Raw genomic sequence first — 19,770 nt, forward strand, 5'->3', positions numbered from 1 at the left:
GTATTTTGCAACAATTTAAGTGTTAGACATATTTGGTCAAAAATCTTAACAATAGCAAGATATGGAATTTCAAAATACCAAATTAAAAAACTTAGTTTTATTCATGCTAATGAACAGAGATGTTATGTAGTAAAGACAATATTTACACAATTCACACACAAAGACAGCAACACTATGATGACCTACCACTATACATTTCAAATATTAAAACTTAACTTCAAATTTTAAAATGTTAATGTCCTACTGAAGTGTATCAGATCTAAAATATACACTTCAAAATTGAATTCTCTTCAAGATTTAAGAAGAGAGGGACAATCTTATGCTTATTACTTTTTTCTCAATTGCAACCCCTGTGGTCTAAAAATGTGTGTATCTACTTGATGATTTTATTCTCATTTCAATGTTATAAGTTCCCCTTTCAGACCTTGTGATCTATAGGGCAGATGATGTTAAGGTCATCTGTTTCTGTTGCCCATGGTTAAAAGGGTGTCATGTGGCCAGCTCACAACCAACTGCTTTTACTTTCTTTTCCTCAATTAATGTAATCAATAAAGCTGGTGGACTCAGAAGCGCCCAAAGATCCTGAAATTAAAAATCCCAGGACCCCCACTTTCAGAAACCAAGTACTTTACCACTCAGCCACTGTGCCTCTTATTTCAATGTTATACATAGTAAAAATACTGAAAAAGAATACTAGTTTAGTTGTGTGTTTACAGCTAGAATTGAAGAAATATTTTGATTGCAAGAACCCTTCAATTTGATAACATTGAATGTAGTTTATGTTCTATATTAAGGTTATGATGTTGACTATACATAAAAAAAATAATCTAATTTATTCAATATAAAATAACTTACACATGACAACATAACTTTAGACTTACTTACTTTAGACAACATAACAATATTTTTTTACTAAATAATCTTTTTAAATGAGCTGTCCTTGCAATCTATATAAAATAAGTGAGTAAAGGTGGGGAAAAAGGAACAAGCATAGCAAATTAATTATTTTTCCTTGGTTTTTGTATTACAACTATTCTATAATAAACATAATGTTAAATGAAAAAAAACAATATTATTATTTTAAAATAAATAATTGCAGATTTTTGTAAAAAAAATTGTTAATGAAAATTTAAAAATATAATATTTTTACATATTTTGTATTTTCAAGACTTCACTGTTTAATTTAGTACTGAATTTGAAGCATAGTTGGTGGTTTATTACGAATGGTCATGGTTGGTGTTCCTGGTTGGCGAAGATAAATTGACTGAGTTGGTTTCATGGATGTTCCATACAATTTCTGTAGAGAACAAATACAATTAACTTAAACATTCATTTCAGAATTGGAGAAAATTGCCAAGACCGAAAACTCCCTTAAAATGCGGGAACTATATATTTATATATTTAAAAAAAAAGCCTGAGGAAACACCCAGCCTACACTAAATGCCAAAGAATTTAACGAAAAATCCATACGAGCTCAGACGTCGCCTCGTAAAAGGTCTGCGCATGGCAGCTTCTTCCAGGACTGCCTGTGATAAGTCAACTACTGGAAATAAAAAACAGACTAGCAGCAAACAACTAAACCTTTTGCAACTCAACATCTTAGGCCTACAAAACAAGACAACAGAACTCCAACACATACTCAAGAAGCATGATATACACATAGCGCTATTGCAAGAAACACTACTGCCCAAGAAAAAAATAAACATCACAGGCTACACACAGTACAGATGCCTTTGCACCAAATGCCAGGGAATTATGACCCTCATAAGAAACGACACACAAGCCACAGTAAAACAAATACAGACATCGACATGCAGGAAATACTTCTTTGGAGAGGAGGAACTAAGTACACCATCAAAAAACTACTATTGCCCACCATCATCAACAGCAGAAATAGACATACAACTACCACACTACACAAGGACAATAATAGCTGGCGACTTCAATGCACACACACCTTCCCTAGGCTACCCACACTACAACAAGCGTGGGAAAGAAATAGAGGATGTAATAAATGCCTCTAACCTACAACTTCTGCAAAACAAAACTTCACCTCCAACTTTCCTCCACAGAGCACACAACACAACTAGCAGACCTGACCTAACTTTTATCTCTACAGACATTACATCTTCTAAAATAACAGTACTTGAAGACATAGGTAGTGACCACAGGCCTATACTCCTCAATATTGGAACGCCAGGTAGATACCAATCCAGCAAAACAACTAGATGGAAGTATAAAAAAGCCAACTGGGCAGCTTCTTCACAAGAAACAGACACAAGACTATCAAGCATAATGGAGACAGATGTCAACTCAACCTACACAACTATAGTCTCCAACATCTTACAAGCAGCAAAAAAACACATCCCTCGAGGCCAAGTTAAGAAATACAAACCTTTTTGAATTAGATAAATTAGTAAAAGAAAGAAACATGGCCAGGAAGACTATAGAAAAAAAACCTACTAGAGAGAACAAGACAACGTACAACAAATTGACAGGGCTTATAAGATACAAAATTAAAACAGAAAAAAAGAAAAAGTGGACCACAACATGTGAACAACTAGATCTAAACAAGGATGGTTGAAAGGCCTGGACCCTTCTGCACCAGCTAGCAGGAAAGAAACAAATAACAAACCCCCAACCTATAAAAGGCACTGATGACATAACAGAAAACCTTAAAAAGGCTGAAACCTTCAATAAATATTTTGCCAGCATTAACAAGTCAAAGCCAAGAAAACAACTGGACCAGTAATATCTTAGAGAAAGAAGAAAAAGCTCCAACAGTCAACTGTCAAATGTTTGACACTCCCTTCACTCTACATGAGCTCAATACTGCCCTAAAAAGCCTCAAGTCAAGAAAATCCCCTGGACTCGATAAATAACAAATAAATGATTCGGGGACTAGGACCACAGGCCCAAAACTGTATACTTAACTTTATCAACCATACATGGAAAACTGGAGACATACCACAGGAATGGAGAACCGCAAACATAATACCCATTTTAAAGAAAAATAAACCACCTGGAGACCCAAAAAGTTATAGACCAATATCTCTAACATCCAACATCAGCAAAATGGCAGAAAAAATGATCAATAACCGACTTTATTGGTGGCTAGAAAGTACTTGCTCACTCCACAATGCACAAGCTGGCTTCAGGAAAGCAAGTAGAACAGAAAACCACCTCTTTTGTTTTATCCAGGACACAGTAGAAGGGTTTCATGAAAAAAGGACACTACAGCAGTATTTATAGATTTGCAGCAAGCCTATGATAGAGTGTGGAGAAAAGGTCTATTTTTGAAGATGAAAAAAATGGGCATCCATGGAAAAATGTACAGCTGGATCAGGGCATTCTTAAAAAACAGAACTATTAAAACCCGATTTGAAGGTGCCATCTCTAGTAAAAAAAGTTTGGAAGAAGGACTACCACAAGGTTCAGCCCTTAGCTGCACTCTCTTTCTAATCTTCATGAATGACCTCCCGGACCTCATTTCGGTCAATAAGGCACTTTATGCAGACGACCTTTTAATTTGGACTACAGAGAAATATCCAGTGCTGACTAGATCCAAACTAAATAGAGCCCTCACAACTATCTCCACATATTCATAATTATGGAAAATGGAAATAAACAAAGAAAAGTCAGTTTATTCAATCTTTAGCCACAGCAACAAAACAGCAAAAAGAAACTACATCCTAAAAATAGACTCACAGCCAATAAATAAAGAAGAAAATCCAACATATCTTGGTGTAAAACTAGACTAAAGACTGTCTAAAACACTTTATGGCAGATTTAAAAGAAAAAGCATCACAAAGATTAAACATAATAATACACCTAGCAGGAACATCCTGGGGGGCTGAAAAAAAAACCTTAAGACAGTTATACACTGGATACGTCAGATCTGTAATGGATAACTGTCTCTCCATACAAGTAGCCGCCAACAAAACCTATCAATCATCATTAGATACAATCCAAAACCAAGCCTTGCCTCAGTGGAGGTATGAGAACTACTCCCACAGCAGCCTGTGAAATAGACTCCAATATTGAACCTCTTGAGTTAAGGCGCAACAGAGCAGCATTAGAAACTATTGAGAGATACAGAAGGTTGGAGGACGATCATCCAAATAAATTACTAACGCAGAGAAATAGGAAAAACAACCAAAAAAAGCAAAGGACTCTGATCCAACTTACTGACGAACTAGCCCTAAAACATCACCTACCCAATAACAGAGAAAAAATTACCAGATTTTCAAACATTACACCCGGACTAAACTACAAACAACCAACCATCAAAACACATTTACTAAATAACACCTTAACAAAAGAATCAAATCCACTGGAGCTCAAAGTAGGCATGCTTGAAACAATTGAAAGCTATCAAAAAACAGCTATCCATATTTATACAGACGAATCGGCTTTCAAAGCCACCATCAATGCTGGTCTTTGTGCCTTCCTGGTCTTCCCTAAAAATAAACACTTTGAGATAAGCGCACCCTGTGGCGATTACTGCTCAAACTTCCAAGCCGAAATTGAGGCAATTACCATAGCACTACAGACAGTGGAAAACAAATTATATGAAGGAGTGCAACCACCATCAGATATTGTTGTCTTTACAGACTCCCAATCTACTCTGCAAGCACTTAACAGCAGCACCTCAAACAGCCCAAGAGAGTTGACAACACTCATTGTGATAATCCATCAGATGATATCAAAATTAAATATCAATATCACACTACAGTGGATCCCTGGACACATTGGCATCATGGGAAATGAAAAGGCAGATAAGCTATCAAAGGCAGGTTCATCTTTGGAACAACCAGATAGACCTGTTAACTACCTCACCCTAAGGTCAATGTTAGTCAACAATCACAAAGAGGAGTGGCTCAACCAATGGGCATCAGGAAACACAGGCAGAGCCATGTACAAAGAAATGACTACGCCTAACAAACTGGACAGTATTAACTTCCTCCCCCGCAAAGAACAATCTACAATCTTCCAACTAAGAACAGGACACACACCACTATTAAATTACCACCTGAACAAAATAAACTCCACACAACTCCCCCTTTGCAGACACTGCGCCCACCCCTTTGAAACCGTAAACCATATCCTCTTTGAATGCCCCTCCCTAATCCACCTTAGGCAGACCCTACTTCTGCTACAGCCCAACATAACCAACACCCTGTATGGCAGTGCTGAACAACTGAAGAAAACAGCACACTTTTTTTCCTTGGCACAGTCTGCAAAAGAGCTCACAGCTCTGCAGCAATAAAGCTGGCTAGAAGAAGAAGAAGAAGAAACCATCATTTCAATACATTTTAAAATTGCATTTCATTTGATCATTACTGTTCTGAATAAAAATTTATACTGAAACACAAAAATGTTTTACGATGTTTACCCTTTTTGCTGTTTTAATCTTAGCATTGTAATAAGCTGCTGATTCTGGATTGTTCATCATCATTTCCATTTGCATACGTTCAAACTTTTCTTGCTCATCTTCATCCTAAAATAATTTAACAGTTTAATTTATGGTGAAACAAAGCTAATATAGAACTTTATTTTATTATTATAGAATTTTTTAACAATTTATTCAAAATTTAAGATTCAAAAAAATAATGTTTCAAAATTAGCAGATTTTCTTTATAAGTAGGTATATTTATTTCATTTACTGAATTTTTGGCATCTATTGATGTTTTTTTTTTACAGGTTAATTATTTTCTGAAAATACAAATTGCAAGCTACCGGTACTTTGAAAAAACAACACATTAACATTAGCATCATTTCAAAATTGTACCAAATAATACAAAATATAAGAATCTTACCTCTGGAAAATATTTAAATTTTTGCATTTATGGACCAAGTCTAAGTTTTTATTAATACTTTCTAAATATAATTTTAATAAGTCAACGAGTACAATCTATATTCAATATGTCCTGTTTTTAATTATCATCCTTCATTATTTTCTTTTTGTGATCATCAGTGTTTATAATGATCATTGTTAGTAAACATAACTTTTCAATGCATCCTGTTTATAATTCTCTGTGATCAACCTCCTGTGTAAGTGTCCATAAAAACATCTAGAATTTTCCTGTATTATAAAACCTGTATATCTCTGCATTGAGATTAATTTTATATGAAAAAAATGAACAGTAAAAAAACAAATCATCCACTTTCAAAATAAAAAGTAAAACTATACATACAGCTATGCTTGTAATAGGTAGTGTGACTCCTAGCTTAGCGCCAAGGCCAACATTTAGACTTGTCTGATTTTCATCATTAAGGCCCAAAAAGCTTTCACTATACCAGTTGTCAAACTCTGCAATAAATAAAGTTTTAAAATCAATAATAATAAAAGCAATGTCTTTGATTCTTAAGATTAACAAGGAGTGCAAACCCAGTTGCAACCTGTATAATTTTTCACATCTGATGCAGACAAAGTTGTCCGCTAGGGGTCCATTTCATTTTTCTTTAATTTTTCTGTGCCTGTCTTCTACAAGGGCTTTCCTCTGGGTCTTAAATTGTATGTCCCAAAGCTTTGGCGAGAGCTCTCCAACTGTCTCTTTCAAAGGCCATCTGCTACCTGCTACTCTCCTCTTTGCCAGTGAGAGTGAGCAAAGCGGTGCCAAGTTGATCTTTATAGTGCTTACGGGGGCAGGGGGGTACCTCTATTACACCGTCCTCCTTAAAGGTCACCAAAAAAAGATCCCTTTGACATGCCATTGTCCTCCATGTGGGGTGTCTAACCCAATGCGGCTTACAAATGGTAAGTAGGGCTTCTACACTGTCCACACCAGCCTCCAGCAGAACATGGTTATTTGTAAGGTAGTTCTGCCAGCCTATGCCCATTATGGAGCAAAGGCCCCTATGATTGAAGCATTTGAGGAGTATGACATGCCTGGTATAGACCACCCAAATCTTAGAACCATACAAAATTGTAACAGCCACTGCATGGTGGATACTGATTTTTGTAGGCAGTGAAGAATGCAAGAAAATGCTTGATTTACAGTGCTCCCCTAGACCCACTTGCTGTCAACAGAAGCACACTGCTAATTGTAATATAGACCACTTTTTGTTATTCTCTGATCACTATAAATGGACAGCCCCTTAAGGTGGTAGACCACTTCACATATCTAGAAAGCATAGTATCAAATGACACATTGCTTTCAAGGGAAGTTGATAAACCATCTGACCATGGCTAGTAGTGTTTTTGGATGCTTTCAGGTGAGAGCTTGGCAGAATAAATCGCTCTGCCTGCCTACAAAAAATAATGTCTACCAGGCAGTGGTTCTCTCAACCCTTCTAAACAGATCAGAGACTACTTGAATGCTTTCACTAAAAGATGCTTGAGCTCCATCATGGACATTCAGTGGCAAGATCACACTATAAAGGGCAATGTCCTTGCTAATGCCGGTATGGACAATATAGAGGGACTTCTTATGGTCAGATAGTTATGTTGGCCAGGGCACGTATCCTGTATGAGGGATGAACATTAGCCAAAGCAGTCTTTTTTGATGAGCTGAATGGTAGTCGACATAACAGAGGTGCCCCACAGAAACGCTTTAAAGACCAGCTTAGGTGCCAACTTGCTTTAACTGACATAGAAGAGAGCACCTGGTTGCATGGGACTTCAGAATGAGACAGCTGGAGGTCACTCACAAAGGCAGCGGGATACATATTTGAGACCTAAAGAAAATCTGCTGCCAAGGACAGTCTTGGATAAAGTAAGTAAAGTAAAGTTCCTCTTTCAGACATTGTGTTCTATATGGCAGATGATGTAAAGATTATCTGTTTCTGTGACCTACGGTTAACAAGGGTGTCATGTGGCCAGCACAACAACAAACCACCTTTACTTTTCCTCAGGTATCCATTAGAACTGGGTGGACTCAGAGGCGCCCAAAGATCCCAAAATTAAATCCCAGTCTTCACCCCGGTTTGGAAGCAAAGCACTTTACTGCTCAGCCACCAAGCTGTAGATGGCAAAAAGAAAATCTAGATCAACCACTGGTGGACAATGGTTATGCCTGCGCTAAATGTGGCTAAATATGTAGGTTACAGGTAGGGCTGTGCAGCCACATGAAATACTGCATTCTTGATTGATCTTCGGACTCGAAGACAAGCTTTATGTATCTGAGAAATACTGCTCTTGGCAATATGAGGTAATGAAATAGAAAATCTAAAAGAGAAGGCCTGACTTTATTACTATCCAATACATACCCTGAATTAATTTGAGACGACATTGGTCAACTAGTTTTTGACAATAAATCACTTCAGATTTCAAATTATGAAGTTCATCATACTTGCTTCTGTAAATGATTTTTAAATCTTTAAGATGTTGAATTTCAATGAATTCTTCCTCACTTATAATAATGTCACCATCTTCGTTTAAAAGGGGACCTACAAGACAAAAGTAAATCATCCTGTAATATATATATATTTAAAAAAAAATAATAAAGTAATATTTCAAAGACTACATTAAACAAACTGATATGTATTTTAGTGCATATAACTAAATTATGAGTAAAGGAATCATATGTTCTTATTGTTGTGGATTTTTTAATTTAAGAGATAGAAAAATATGAATTCCAAATGATTGTATGTATTGTATGTTAGGACATTTAATTAAGGACATTTTTTTGTACTTTTTTATAAATAAAAAAACAGCTATTTTAAAGCTGTTAGGTGAGAGAGAGTGTATTAAAAATAAACATACCATTTTCTTCTCTCTGCAACTGAAACTGTTCTAAACTTCCTTTACTCTCATCTATAGAATGCTTAATGTTATTGATTTGATTGGCCAAATCAGAATACTCTTTCTTCTTGGAAGCTAGGATTGCTTTTGGTATAAATGTAAGTTATTAGAAATAGCAGCAATATTAATAGATACAGTTTATATGTTTTAACTACTAATTTATACCATATTTATTTAATTTTAAACTAAAGTCAATTTACTGTAATGTATTTAATCTTGAAAAACACATTTTTAACTATAAACACAAAATGAGAATAATACGTTAAAAAATTTTAACAATTCAAATAGAACATTTTTATAGCCTATGCCAATAGTAATTACCTTTGTTTTCAATTAAAATACGATTAATTTCACTGCCACGATCAGCCTTGAAGTCTTCAAACGCTGAAGTTCTACTTGGTGGAGTGCTGCAATAGATGAATGTTTGGAGTAGGAAATTAAATACTGGTATCAAGAAAGGATACTAAGATATTTATTTATCTTTTTTTTTTTTTTTTTTACTATCATCCACACAAAAAATATTTGTAAAGTTTCTTGATTAGAATCTCTTCCTGTACTTTCTCTTCAATTATAATGTCTTTTCTTTTGCATCAAAATTGTTTACAAATAACTGAAAATTTAAAAGATTTATTTATTTTAAAATATGAAATTATTGTGACAGTTTTTTTTTTCACAATTTTTTTTAGGTAAGCCAGTCAAGTTTTCACTCAAAAAGCATTATATGTATTCTTCTAATTGAAATATATGTTATATACTGTGATTCTAGAGTTATTGTTTGGTTAATTCAAATCTATGATTATACATATATTAAATATATCAAGTTACATTGACCTATTCACTACTACTGCGCCAGAATGCAGTCTTTATGACAGCCTACTAATGTGGTATGCAATGTACTAAAAAGTTACAAACGGTGGTTAACACTTTCCTAAAAAAAAGAGGTCATCATGCTTTGTTACAAATGAGAGGGTGAAAGTTATATATAATGACTCATTTTTTTAGCAAAAACAAAATGTGTTGCTCTTTTTTTTTTTTTAAGAGGAAAACATTGGATCTCAAAAACTAGAAAAGATATTAAAAACTCTCATGTCAATGTTAGGCAGTAATCACTAAGAGGTAGAGCTATGTACTAAGAAATGATCATGTCAAACAAATTGGAAAGTATTAATTTCATCCCCCTAAAAAGATCTACAATCTTCTGGCTAAGAACAGGACACAAACCTTTACATTATCACATTAACAGAATAAATCCCACACACCCACCTCTTTGTAGACAATACACCCAATCCTATGAAACTATGAATCTAACCCTCTTTAAATGCCCATCACCTTAGGCAGACACTATTACCACTAAAGCCCATACATAACCAACACTCTGTATGGCAGTGTTGAACAGCTGAAGAAAACAGCACACTTTTCCTTTGACACAGAAGGCAAAAATCAGGCTAGAAGAAAAGGAAGATTACTCATGTACTTTTTATTAGCACAATGACACTTAAGCAAAGGGAAAAACTTCATCCTGAAGTTGTGAATGACATAATGACCATTCAGAACCTCCTTTTTCCATAGGTCAACCATCAATCTGATAAGCAGATTATACACTGAAACATATATTTTTTTGTATTATTGAATTTAAAAAAAGCAAAATTACTGGAAATAGTAGTGAAAGGGTTAAAATAGTTTTAGAAACTAAATGATTGATTCTCACTTGTAAAAAGCAATAGAAGTAAAAGAAAAATAATTTTTGTTTCAAAAACAAAAGAGCTGTTTGATTACTGTATGTTTTTTTTAGAGAAATGTGTGATCTTTGAAAGTTATTAGAAAAAAAACAACCTACCAATGAAACACAAAAATATGTAGTCAACAAGATTTAAAAAGGGATTATTAAGATAAGTTATCAATTAACAACAATCAACAACATCACTAATAAGCTAAAAAACAAAACAAGCAAAGATGAAAAAAAAAAACCTTTAAAAAAAAACAAAGCTTATATTAAGTGTATATGTATCAATTTGTTTGGATCAGTCATGTAGTTAAATTTATAATAAATCTAGACTATCAATAATAAATCTACGCGATTAGAAATATTTTTACCAATTGTTTTTGTTTAGCGCTATTTCATGCATTTAGCTTTCTCAATATGCTATGATCCTATCACTTGTCTGGACCAGTTGGAAAGGGATAGTGGAGGGGAAAGAAGAGGGATATCTGGGTGATTGCTTTTTAAATGTATTTATAAAATAAAAGTGAGCGACCTGAATTCAAGCTCAGGGACCAAGGCCTCCTCAAGCCAATACAGTAACCATTGTGCCAGGGAGCTGCTTATGAAAGTAGGTTTTATAGTTATTTACAAACTTTTCTTTCTACAAACAATGAAGGAGAATAATTCAATTTATACCACCTTATCAGTCAAGTAAAATTTCTTTTCCTTGTTCAAAATACCAAACAACATAATTAATTACCAGTTAACAAATAGGTTAATTTTTTTTATTGATTCTTGTGTTGGCAGGTAAAAGAAATAATTGTGAAAAATTTCAGCTTGATAAAGAGATTGGGTGTAGGAGAAATAATATATACAAACTTTTTACCAGACAGACAGAGTGAGTTGCTTTGTAAAAAAAGTTGTAAAACTATTAAACTAAAAAAAAAATTCATGATAAAATTAAAATCAATGAAAAGAGAAAATGACTGAAAAGTTCAAGAAAATTATGAACCAAAGTATTTCATACTCTGGCCTAAGCTTTGATTTTAATTTGTCTTCATCTTCTTCATCTCTAAATGAGAAAAAAAATGAGTTAAAGATATTGACAGAAAAACATTTATTTCAATCAATAGATAAAATGGAAAAAATATTATTCCACATGTGATATTTATATGTTTCCCAGCCTCTTTTTCTCTATATTTTTTAGGCCAAATTAACAGTAAAAAAAATGCTATTGTATTCTTTATACCTTTTTATACCCATGTTATGCAGCAATCTATATGATGAATCTAATTATAATGTAATATCTATCATGCTATACATTTAAAGTAATGGCAAAGAATTTAGAATTAATTAAATCCCCCAAAAAGTAGCTAATATAATGAACTTGAATTCACAGACTCCTATTACATACATTTGCTTATCAAAAAATGAGTGCAAAGAAATAAAGGCAATTGATATCCCCCCAAAAAAAGTGAAAATGTATGACTACAAGTAAATATAAAATTTTTATATCTACAATTACTTTACCTTTCAGATTCATCAAGTCTAGAAAACAAAAATAAGTCAACAATATTATACTATTATACTACATACTACAGCATGTTGGTATGTTTATTAATGGGTCTGCATAGCTAAGTTAAATACTGCACTCTTCCATTATCATTAGACTCAATGATAATGCTTTTTTAATACAAAACCCTCTTATTTCTTTAGTATTAAAAAAAGTTGTTAACAATAATCAAGCTAAATGCCAGATATAGAGAATAGAATAGTACAGTTAAAAAGGAAAAAATTAAAAGAAAATGTGGTATTCCCAGAGGCAGGTTTCCTTATGGTTTCTGATACTTTTCAATAGTATCAAATACAGTTGTTGTAAACAGTGTAAGTTACCAGACAGGTCAAAAGCAAGTTGTTTCCCTAACTGTTGTACCAAATGAAAACTAAACAATTGACAATATAACAATATATAGCTACCTGGGTTTTTGAACTCTATCAACTCCTCTAGAGTAGTTATCAGCAGAGCTTACTGGTGAAGCTGAAACATCAATGTCTTTTTCTTTTGATTCCAATTTCTCTGCACCTGGAGAATCAGCTTTATGCTCTCCCTTGGCACTATGGGATGGGCTCGAAGCAGGTTTTCCAGAAACAGGACTTCTTAAATATATCAATAAGGAAAATAACACTGATATTAGGAGAGATATTATACATGAAAAATAATGCCCAGATTATTAATTTACCTAATAATAAATGAGAACATTTATAGACTGGATATGCTAAAAGCCTTGATTGAATTTCTTTTCCTTTTATTTGAATTTTATCATCAAGTAAAGCAAAAGAATATAAAAATCATTCAAAAGATTTGTTAAAAACTCAGCATTCATTTTTGTTATAAAAAATATGTTTAAAATGCTATGGAATATAAAAGATGAACAAAAGAAATATTGTAAATCAATATCAAGAAATGGACAGATTGAAAATACTATGAGTGAAGAAGAAAATGAACAATAATAGGGAACTGGCTCCAATGGCAGAAAGTGTAGTGTAGGCTATATGTATGTTTGTATGTGTAAGCTATTAAATCATATAATGAAATATTAGAAAACTACATTAATTTCAAAATACCAAATAAACTAATGGTAAGTGCATTAAGCATTTTTGAATGGAAGATGCCTAAACAAGCAATTGAATAACAAGATACTGTGTTGAAGCAGACTTACAAAGATTCTTTGGAGTTCTTTTTCTTCTCTCTTTCCCTTTCTTTCTTTTTAAGCTGAATAACCTGTGATGATTCAGCCCTTAAAAGCTTTGAAGCATGACCAACACTAACATTTGCCCCCTCCAATTCTCCCACAGCATTCAGTTCATCTTGTACATTCAAAGCAGTCTGAGAAAAAAAATGTTACAGAATGATGACAAAAAAAAGTTTGTTTTTAATAGTATCATTAAATGATGGATTTTATTAATTTAACCATGCATTTGAAAAAAAAAAACAGATAAAATCTACCATGTAATGTATCAAATTCTACTAAAATTATTAAAACAAAAATATCTTTATCATTTTTATAATTATTATTTAACATTTCAAAAAAGCATCATTATGTATGGTGATAGAAATAAACTTAACAGAATAAAAAACAAAAGGTCAACAGAAAGGAGCATAACATAACAAGAAATGTAACACAGTTAGGTTTCAAAAGCTGTTTCACTTTATTTTTAAAGCTATAAAACTAATAAATATTACATTTAAAATGCTTTACATGATGAACACTACAGAAAGCTTATCAACTGAATAAATTTATAACTTTTTCTAAAACAAAAACAATAAGATAAAAAAAGACATTTTTTTCATCTTTCAGTTTGACTATTATATTTTGAAAAGTTCCTACAGTAATGATCAAATATATGGAGTAGGAAGTATCATTTCAATGACAGATAGTCAAGTGCTACTAAATCTTCTATGAAGAAAGAAAATGAGAAAATACAAAAGTGACAAGATTTGATGAAAAGTCAATACAAATTTACCTCAGATTTTTTATTCATTCTATCAAAAATTTTCTTAGAGTCTGTTAAAATTGATGGTTCATTAAGTGCCTGTATGTATATTCACATACTTTACAGTAAGATGTCAATAAATCTCTTGACATTTAGATTAAAAAAATTTCTAGCTAAAGAAGAAAAGCTTCAATAAATAACAAGTGAGCAGCTAAGAAACTTACATGTTGTGAAACAGCCAGTGGCTCAGATTTACTTAAGAGAACATATTTGTCCTTCAACTTTGCTTCAATCTCTCGCTCAGCATCTCTGAGTAAAAAAAAATATGAAAAAATTACAAATATATAAAAATTAAATATAACAGTATTACAATTGCCATGTATAAAATCTTTTAAAAAAATATACAAGAAAATTAATTTATAACTTTTTTACAATTATATTAAGCAAATCGAAGAGCCAACTTATTTTGCTAAGCTAAAGCCCTAGCCCTAACCCTCAACTTTAATACAATATATTTTTGTTTTGCCTGGACATATGGTATGCACTCTGTACTGTACTTGATTGTCCTGGTTTTTAATCTTATATATATATATATATATATATATATATATATATATATATATATATATATATATATATATATATATATATATATATATATATCTTTGAGAATAAAATCTTGTTAATTGGCCACACAATGAAAACTTGCTGTGTTATTGTTTACAAATATTTAATCTTTCTAATATTAAATTTGGCTTTTCATTTCTGTTAAGACCCTAATGTGCATCTTTTATAAGTGAAATGGTCTCAAATTAGATTAAAAGCAAAAAAAATTATTAATCTGTCTTTCCATTTACATGACACAGATACAACATTTGACTAAAACATTTCTGTGTATAAATGAGTAAGTTAAAATGAATTAAAAAGCCAACTTGAAGTTTTGAGCACCATCTTGCATAGAATTTATTAACCTTTGTACCTACACTGCTCTATGCTTATGTAGTTTGATGACAATGTACCCAAAAAATTGTAAAATATCTTTTTGCATAAAACAAAATAACAATGACATTGTATTTTCTGAGGCAGCAGATGTGGTTAGAGTGGAGTCCATATAATATTACTTAATAGCATAAGATACTAAGACTAAGACAATGGAAATATAACATACACTGAAAATAAAATTAGATTGTAAATGCAGTGGTGTTGCTAAGGATGGTCTCTCCTGGTGCATATAGCTAATTGATTCAAACCCTAGCACCTCTAACCAAAATATTTTTCACCACAAACAAATTTGTATTAGTTTGTGTGTTAATGTTAGCTATTATCAAATTGTAGGATTATTAAAATTAGAAACAGAAAGAGTATCAATAAAATATGGACATTGTTTTACATTATACTTTAAAGTTGGTAAGGACCAATAAAACAATATCTACTTTATAACTTACTTTGAATGGGAAAAAAAATATGTTTAACATTAAAAAATGTACAAAAACTAAAGAAAAAGTTTACAAATTAAAGTTTCTTTTTGTGTTAAAACTTTTACACTCTGCAATAATCCCATCAAAGTTAATTCCAAATTTTTAAAAGACAGAATTGCCAGATCATCAAGTCATATCATGTCATGTCATTGTTTATCTCAACTAGTTCTTTATTAGCCTCAGTTTTAAAACGCTACTTCCACATGACACCTCAGACTTGGAAAAAACAAACAATTAAAGGCTTAGCCAGAGCTTGGTAAAGGTTCTTATTCTATTGACATTTGAATTATAGAAATCAAAGTACTCTTATTATTTGTAACTTCTTCAAGATTAAACAGTAATCCTCCATGTTGAATATTCAGACATTATAACAGTATTATCATATACATTTTTTTAAATCAAAAAAAATGTTTATGCTGCTTGAACTGGCCGCATCAGCTTTTCTTTCCCCTCTACCCTTCTAATAACCTAATTCTATTAATTCAGCCTTACTATATCACTTTAGACATTGATCAGTGTGTGCTGTCAATTGTGATGACAATTTAAAAAATGTGCTTTGCAAACTTCAACTAGTATACCATTTAGCTGGCTTGTAAACAAATAAAAACTCATTTTTTTAGCAAAGTTGGAAACTACTGTTTTTTTTATGCATATAAACCATGGGTTTACACATTTTTTCAAATAAATGGCAGCTGTGCAGGGTATACAAAGGTGAGGAGTTTACAAAGTTTATTTTTACTCAAGAATAGACCAAAACAGAATTTATGGACATATAATGAATAATGAGTCTTAATAACTCCTATAGTTTGCTGTGGTTGTGAAATGTACATTAGAAAGCTTTATGACCACTTATTATAAACCTCAAGAAAACAAATAGTACCAATGAAGAAGATAATCTTTATATAACAGTAATCAAATATGACAAGTAAGTAAGCAGCTAAACTTATTTGCCGATACCGGCTATACGTATAGACTACAATGTACTCTATGTGTGAGTTGTTGGAACAACAACTGGAGAATGACTATATATCAAGGAACATCTGTCTGATGAGCAACAACTATATGTACCAGTAGTTTACAGCAAGTCACGCTGTGCAGGGTGCAGGTTGTACGATTTTGTTTTTAATACAGGTGTGCAGGTTATACGCATATATGTGTTATATGCACGAAAAATATGGTAATACTTTTGTGTATTTCAATCTCATGCTCTTTTACTACTCAATCAGATAGGTTTAGCATTTTATAATTGGACTTTGCATCAAATGAAATTCATGTTCATTTACATAGCTGAACGTTGTACTTAATGTTTTAAAAGTGATATGAAGAATTTGTGGATGCTTAAATGCAGTTTCATCAAAATTAAAGTAAAGAAATACATTTGTTTCATAAACATGTTGGAGTACTAATTTACTGTTTAAAAAAAACAACAATTAGTTAATCTTTTTTATCTCCCCTTAATGCAGTCTGACACCCCTCTAGCAACACCACTGTGCAAAAGAAGATTTTTTTTATTAATACTTACCGATAAATTTCTCTGAAGGCATTATATGTTCCATTTATTTGTTCTAAATTAATAATCTAATATATAAGAAAAAACAAGAATGAACAATAAATACATATCATATAATGAAAACATAATTTTCAATTATTTTTATGTCTTTAATTTTATTCAACAATTTTAGATCTAGAGTATTTTCTTATCTTATATAATAATTATTTAAAAATACATTGGCTATTGTATTGTATTATTGTATTGCTAGATATAATTTGATTTGAAAAGAAATCTGGTATGTACAATTTTCATTGGTTTACAAAATATACAAAAACACTTACATCTAGTCTGTCAAGGTCATCATCTAAAAAACGCCGAACTTGAGCCTTTATCTCATTTCTTTGTTGTTCAGATAAGGGTTCATAAGATACTGACATACGATTTGTCTAAAAAATTAATTAAGTACTGAATTATTTTATGTCTGAAATTCAATAACGAACTATTTCACAATCTATATATTTGGTATGTTTGTTGATTCCAGACTTTAAAAAAAAATTATAATTTTAAAATTTTACTATTACATATCTAAATCAATTTAAAATAAATTTCTTACCAAAGTATCATGCATAGCAAGTTCTGATTTTAAATGCTGGATCTCTTGTTGCAGTTTCTTCACAAGCATCTTAAAAAAAAGGAGAAGACAAAACAAAAAATATATAGGTAAAAGCTAAGAAAAAGGTTTTCTCAATGACAGATATTATACCTGCTCAGAAGAATAAACTCAAATGTTTTGCAAAAACTTACAGCTGGGTCATAGATTTCATTAACACAAGGCTCATTAGTAACACACATCATGCGAGTAGAAAATCTCAAAGTAGACACCTATATGACATTTGAAAAGACAAACACAAATTCAAACAATTGCCTTTTTTTGTCTTCAAAAAATGTATTTTTAAAATTTATATTTATAAATTTATCTTTAAAAACTTTAACATTAAAAAAATCTGCAAGTTTGAAGAGGTTGTAATAAATGAGTTCCATTGTTTTCAAAATATATTAATTAGTCTGTACATTCAACTCATGTGGCATCATTCAATTAATTTTTTTGATTGAATTTACACTCGAGTGTTGCTTATTTTTCACATCATTGTTCACTATCAACTAGTCAATATAAATTCTTCCTACGTAATGGACAATAAAGACATACAGTTTCTTCAAGTTGTGCTTTTTCAGCCCACATATTTGCTATGAGCACAGTATTGCAGTTGCCTCCAATAGAGTCCTTCAGAAAATGTGTCAACTTTGACTGACGAAATGGTACATGTTCCCTATTTCGAGAAGCCAGAGCTATTACAACTTGTTCCAAAAATGAAAGAGATTTGTTTATATAGAGAGCTTCTTCCTTTGTCTTACCCTCAGACTGAAAAAAATTAAAGAATTATATAAATATATCTTTTTCAATACCCTGAATAAGTAAAATCTAAGAAATTTAGATAAATATTACATAATTGATAAAATTTCTTTTTATTACTTTAAAACATTTTTAAAAATCCATTAGATTAAAATCAAATAACTGAGTTTTCAATATCACCATTAATGATGGATGGTAATATAGGTATGCATTAAAAGAAACATTCATTATATTATCATTATTTATTTATATTCTACAATCTTTTACACATCCTATCAGCCCTTGGAGATTCCGACCCTTTCATCTAAATACAAAGCACAATATTTATTTAGAAAAATATTGAAAATTTAACCATCTTTCTGATGGATTTAATTATTTATCAACTAATTTTTTATTTTTTTTAAGGGAAGGCAAAAAAAATAATTTTTTTTAAAATCAGACGCAGGCCAATAAATATGTTCTTTTGGTTCAGAGGTGAGCAAACAAAATCAGCAACAAATGATGGACTTTAAAAATTTTCTAAGTAAGAAAATATGAGGTTATGAAGGAGGCAAATCAAAGACTTTATACTAATATTTAGAAGAAATCATGGGCCAAAAAAGTGTTTGTGTGACCAGTGGCGTCACTAGGGTCGGTGTCACCCGGTGCGATAAGCTAGGGGTGTCACCCCTCCCCTCCAAGGAAACAACACTCTCCCCCTACACTTAAATGTATGGCACTATGCAAATTCATCACCTTTTTAAAAGTCCTGAATTTCGTGGGCAACAGCTGGGAAGTTGCTGTGAAAGTCGCCTTAGACTGATTTCTGTGGAGAGAGCTTGCAGGCCTATGCATCAAATTGCGCACGAGGGGCTTAATTCTATGTGTTTCTCAACATTTTACAATAAAAAACGTTATTTTCCCCACTCAACTGGTCAGATTAGATGTTTGAGGGAGCACCTTAAGCTTACTGAGAGTTGTCCGGGGCAAAGCCCTGGGCGTCAAGCGTTTTTCTACATTTCTGAACTTCAGAAACTCTTTCTCCTGGCGTCTACAACGCATATTTTTTCTCATAATAGGAAGATTACAAGTCAAATCGAATTAAATAAATAAGGTTTGACACAAGTTGATACTAAACTGTGAGAGACATTCAAGGTAGCAATTTTTATTTTTAAAAGTTGCATTTTGGAAAGTGCATTGTTCCCACTTGGGTGTCACCCCCTGGAGGGTGTCACCCGATATGGCCTGCACCCCCCGCAGCCCCCCAGTGATGCCACTGTGTGTGAGGCATATAGATTATAATATGGGTCACTCCATATAGGCAAAAAAAAAAAAATATTAATGTTATCACAAATCACAAATAAAAATATTTATATCAGCATTTTCAATGTGGCAAGTATGAGTATCAGTATACAAAGAAATGGAATTGGATCACAGAGTTGAGCTAATTTTATTAAAATATATCTT

At 32.1% G+C, this 19,770-nt stretch overlaps 1 protein-coding gene across 4 annotated transcripts in view; it reads right to left on the reverse strand.

Moving 5' to 3' along the window:
* Nucleotides 1–82: 82 nt before the first annotated feature.
* The window catches only part of LOC106068998 (kinesin-like protein KIF9), a 33,080-nt gene continuing 13,392 nt past the window's right edge, over nt 83–19,770 (reverse strand). The window contains exons 7-23 of one of the 4 annotated variants that reach the window (XM_013228554.2): nt 18,121–18,333; nt 17,718–17,795; nt 17,527–17,595; nt 17,255–17,359; nt 16,944–16,999; nt 14,168–14,252; nt 13,974–14,042; nt 13,169–13,335; nt 12,426–12,602; nt 11,979–11,996; nt 11,476–11,520; nt 9,068–9,153; nt 8,708–8,830; nt 8,212–8,391; nt 6,198–6,313; nt 5,396–5,500; nt 83–1,297 (exon numbers count right to left, since the gene is read on the reverse strand). In XM_013228554.2, the coding sequence (XP_013084008.2) occupies nt 1,184–1,297; nt 5,396–5,500; nt 6,198–6,313; nt 8,212–8,391; nt 8,708–8,830; nt 9,068–9,153; nt 11,476–11,520; nt 11,979–11,996; nt 12,426–12,602; nt 13,169–13,335; nt 13,974–14,042; nt 14,168–14,252; nt 16,944–16,999; nt 17,255–17,359; nt 17,527–17,595; nt 17,718–17,795; nt 18,121–18,333 (1,806 nt within the window). In that variant the 3' untranslated portion in view covers nt 83–1,183. Of the gene's footprint in view, nt 1,298–5,395; nt 5,501–6,197; nt 6,314–8,211; nt 8,392–8,707; nt 8,831–9,067; nt 9,154–11,475; nt 11,521–11,978; nt 11,997–12,425; nt 12,606–13,168; nt 13,336–13,973; nt 14,043–14,167; nt 14,253–16,943; nt 17,000–17,254; nt 17,360–17,526; nt 17,596–17,717; nt 17,796–18,120; nt 18,334–19,770 lie in introns of all 4 variants that reach the window. The other 3 variants (XM_013228553.2, XM_013228556.2, XM_013228555.2) reach the window with 3 other exon arrangements.

This window comes from Biomphalaria glabrata, chromosome 16, assembly GCF_947242115.1.
Source record: "Biomphalaria glabrata chromosome 16, xgBioGlab47.1, whole genome shotgun sequence".
NCBI lineage: Eukaryota > Metazoa > Mollusca > Gastropoda > Planorbidae > Biomphalaria > Biomphalaria glabrata.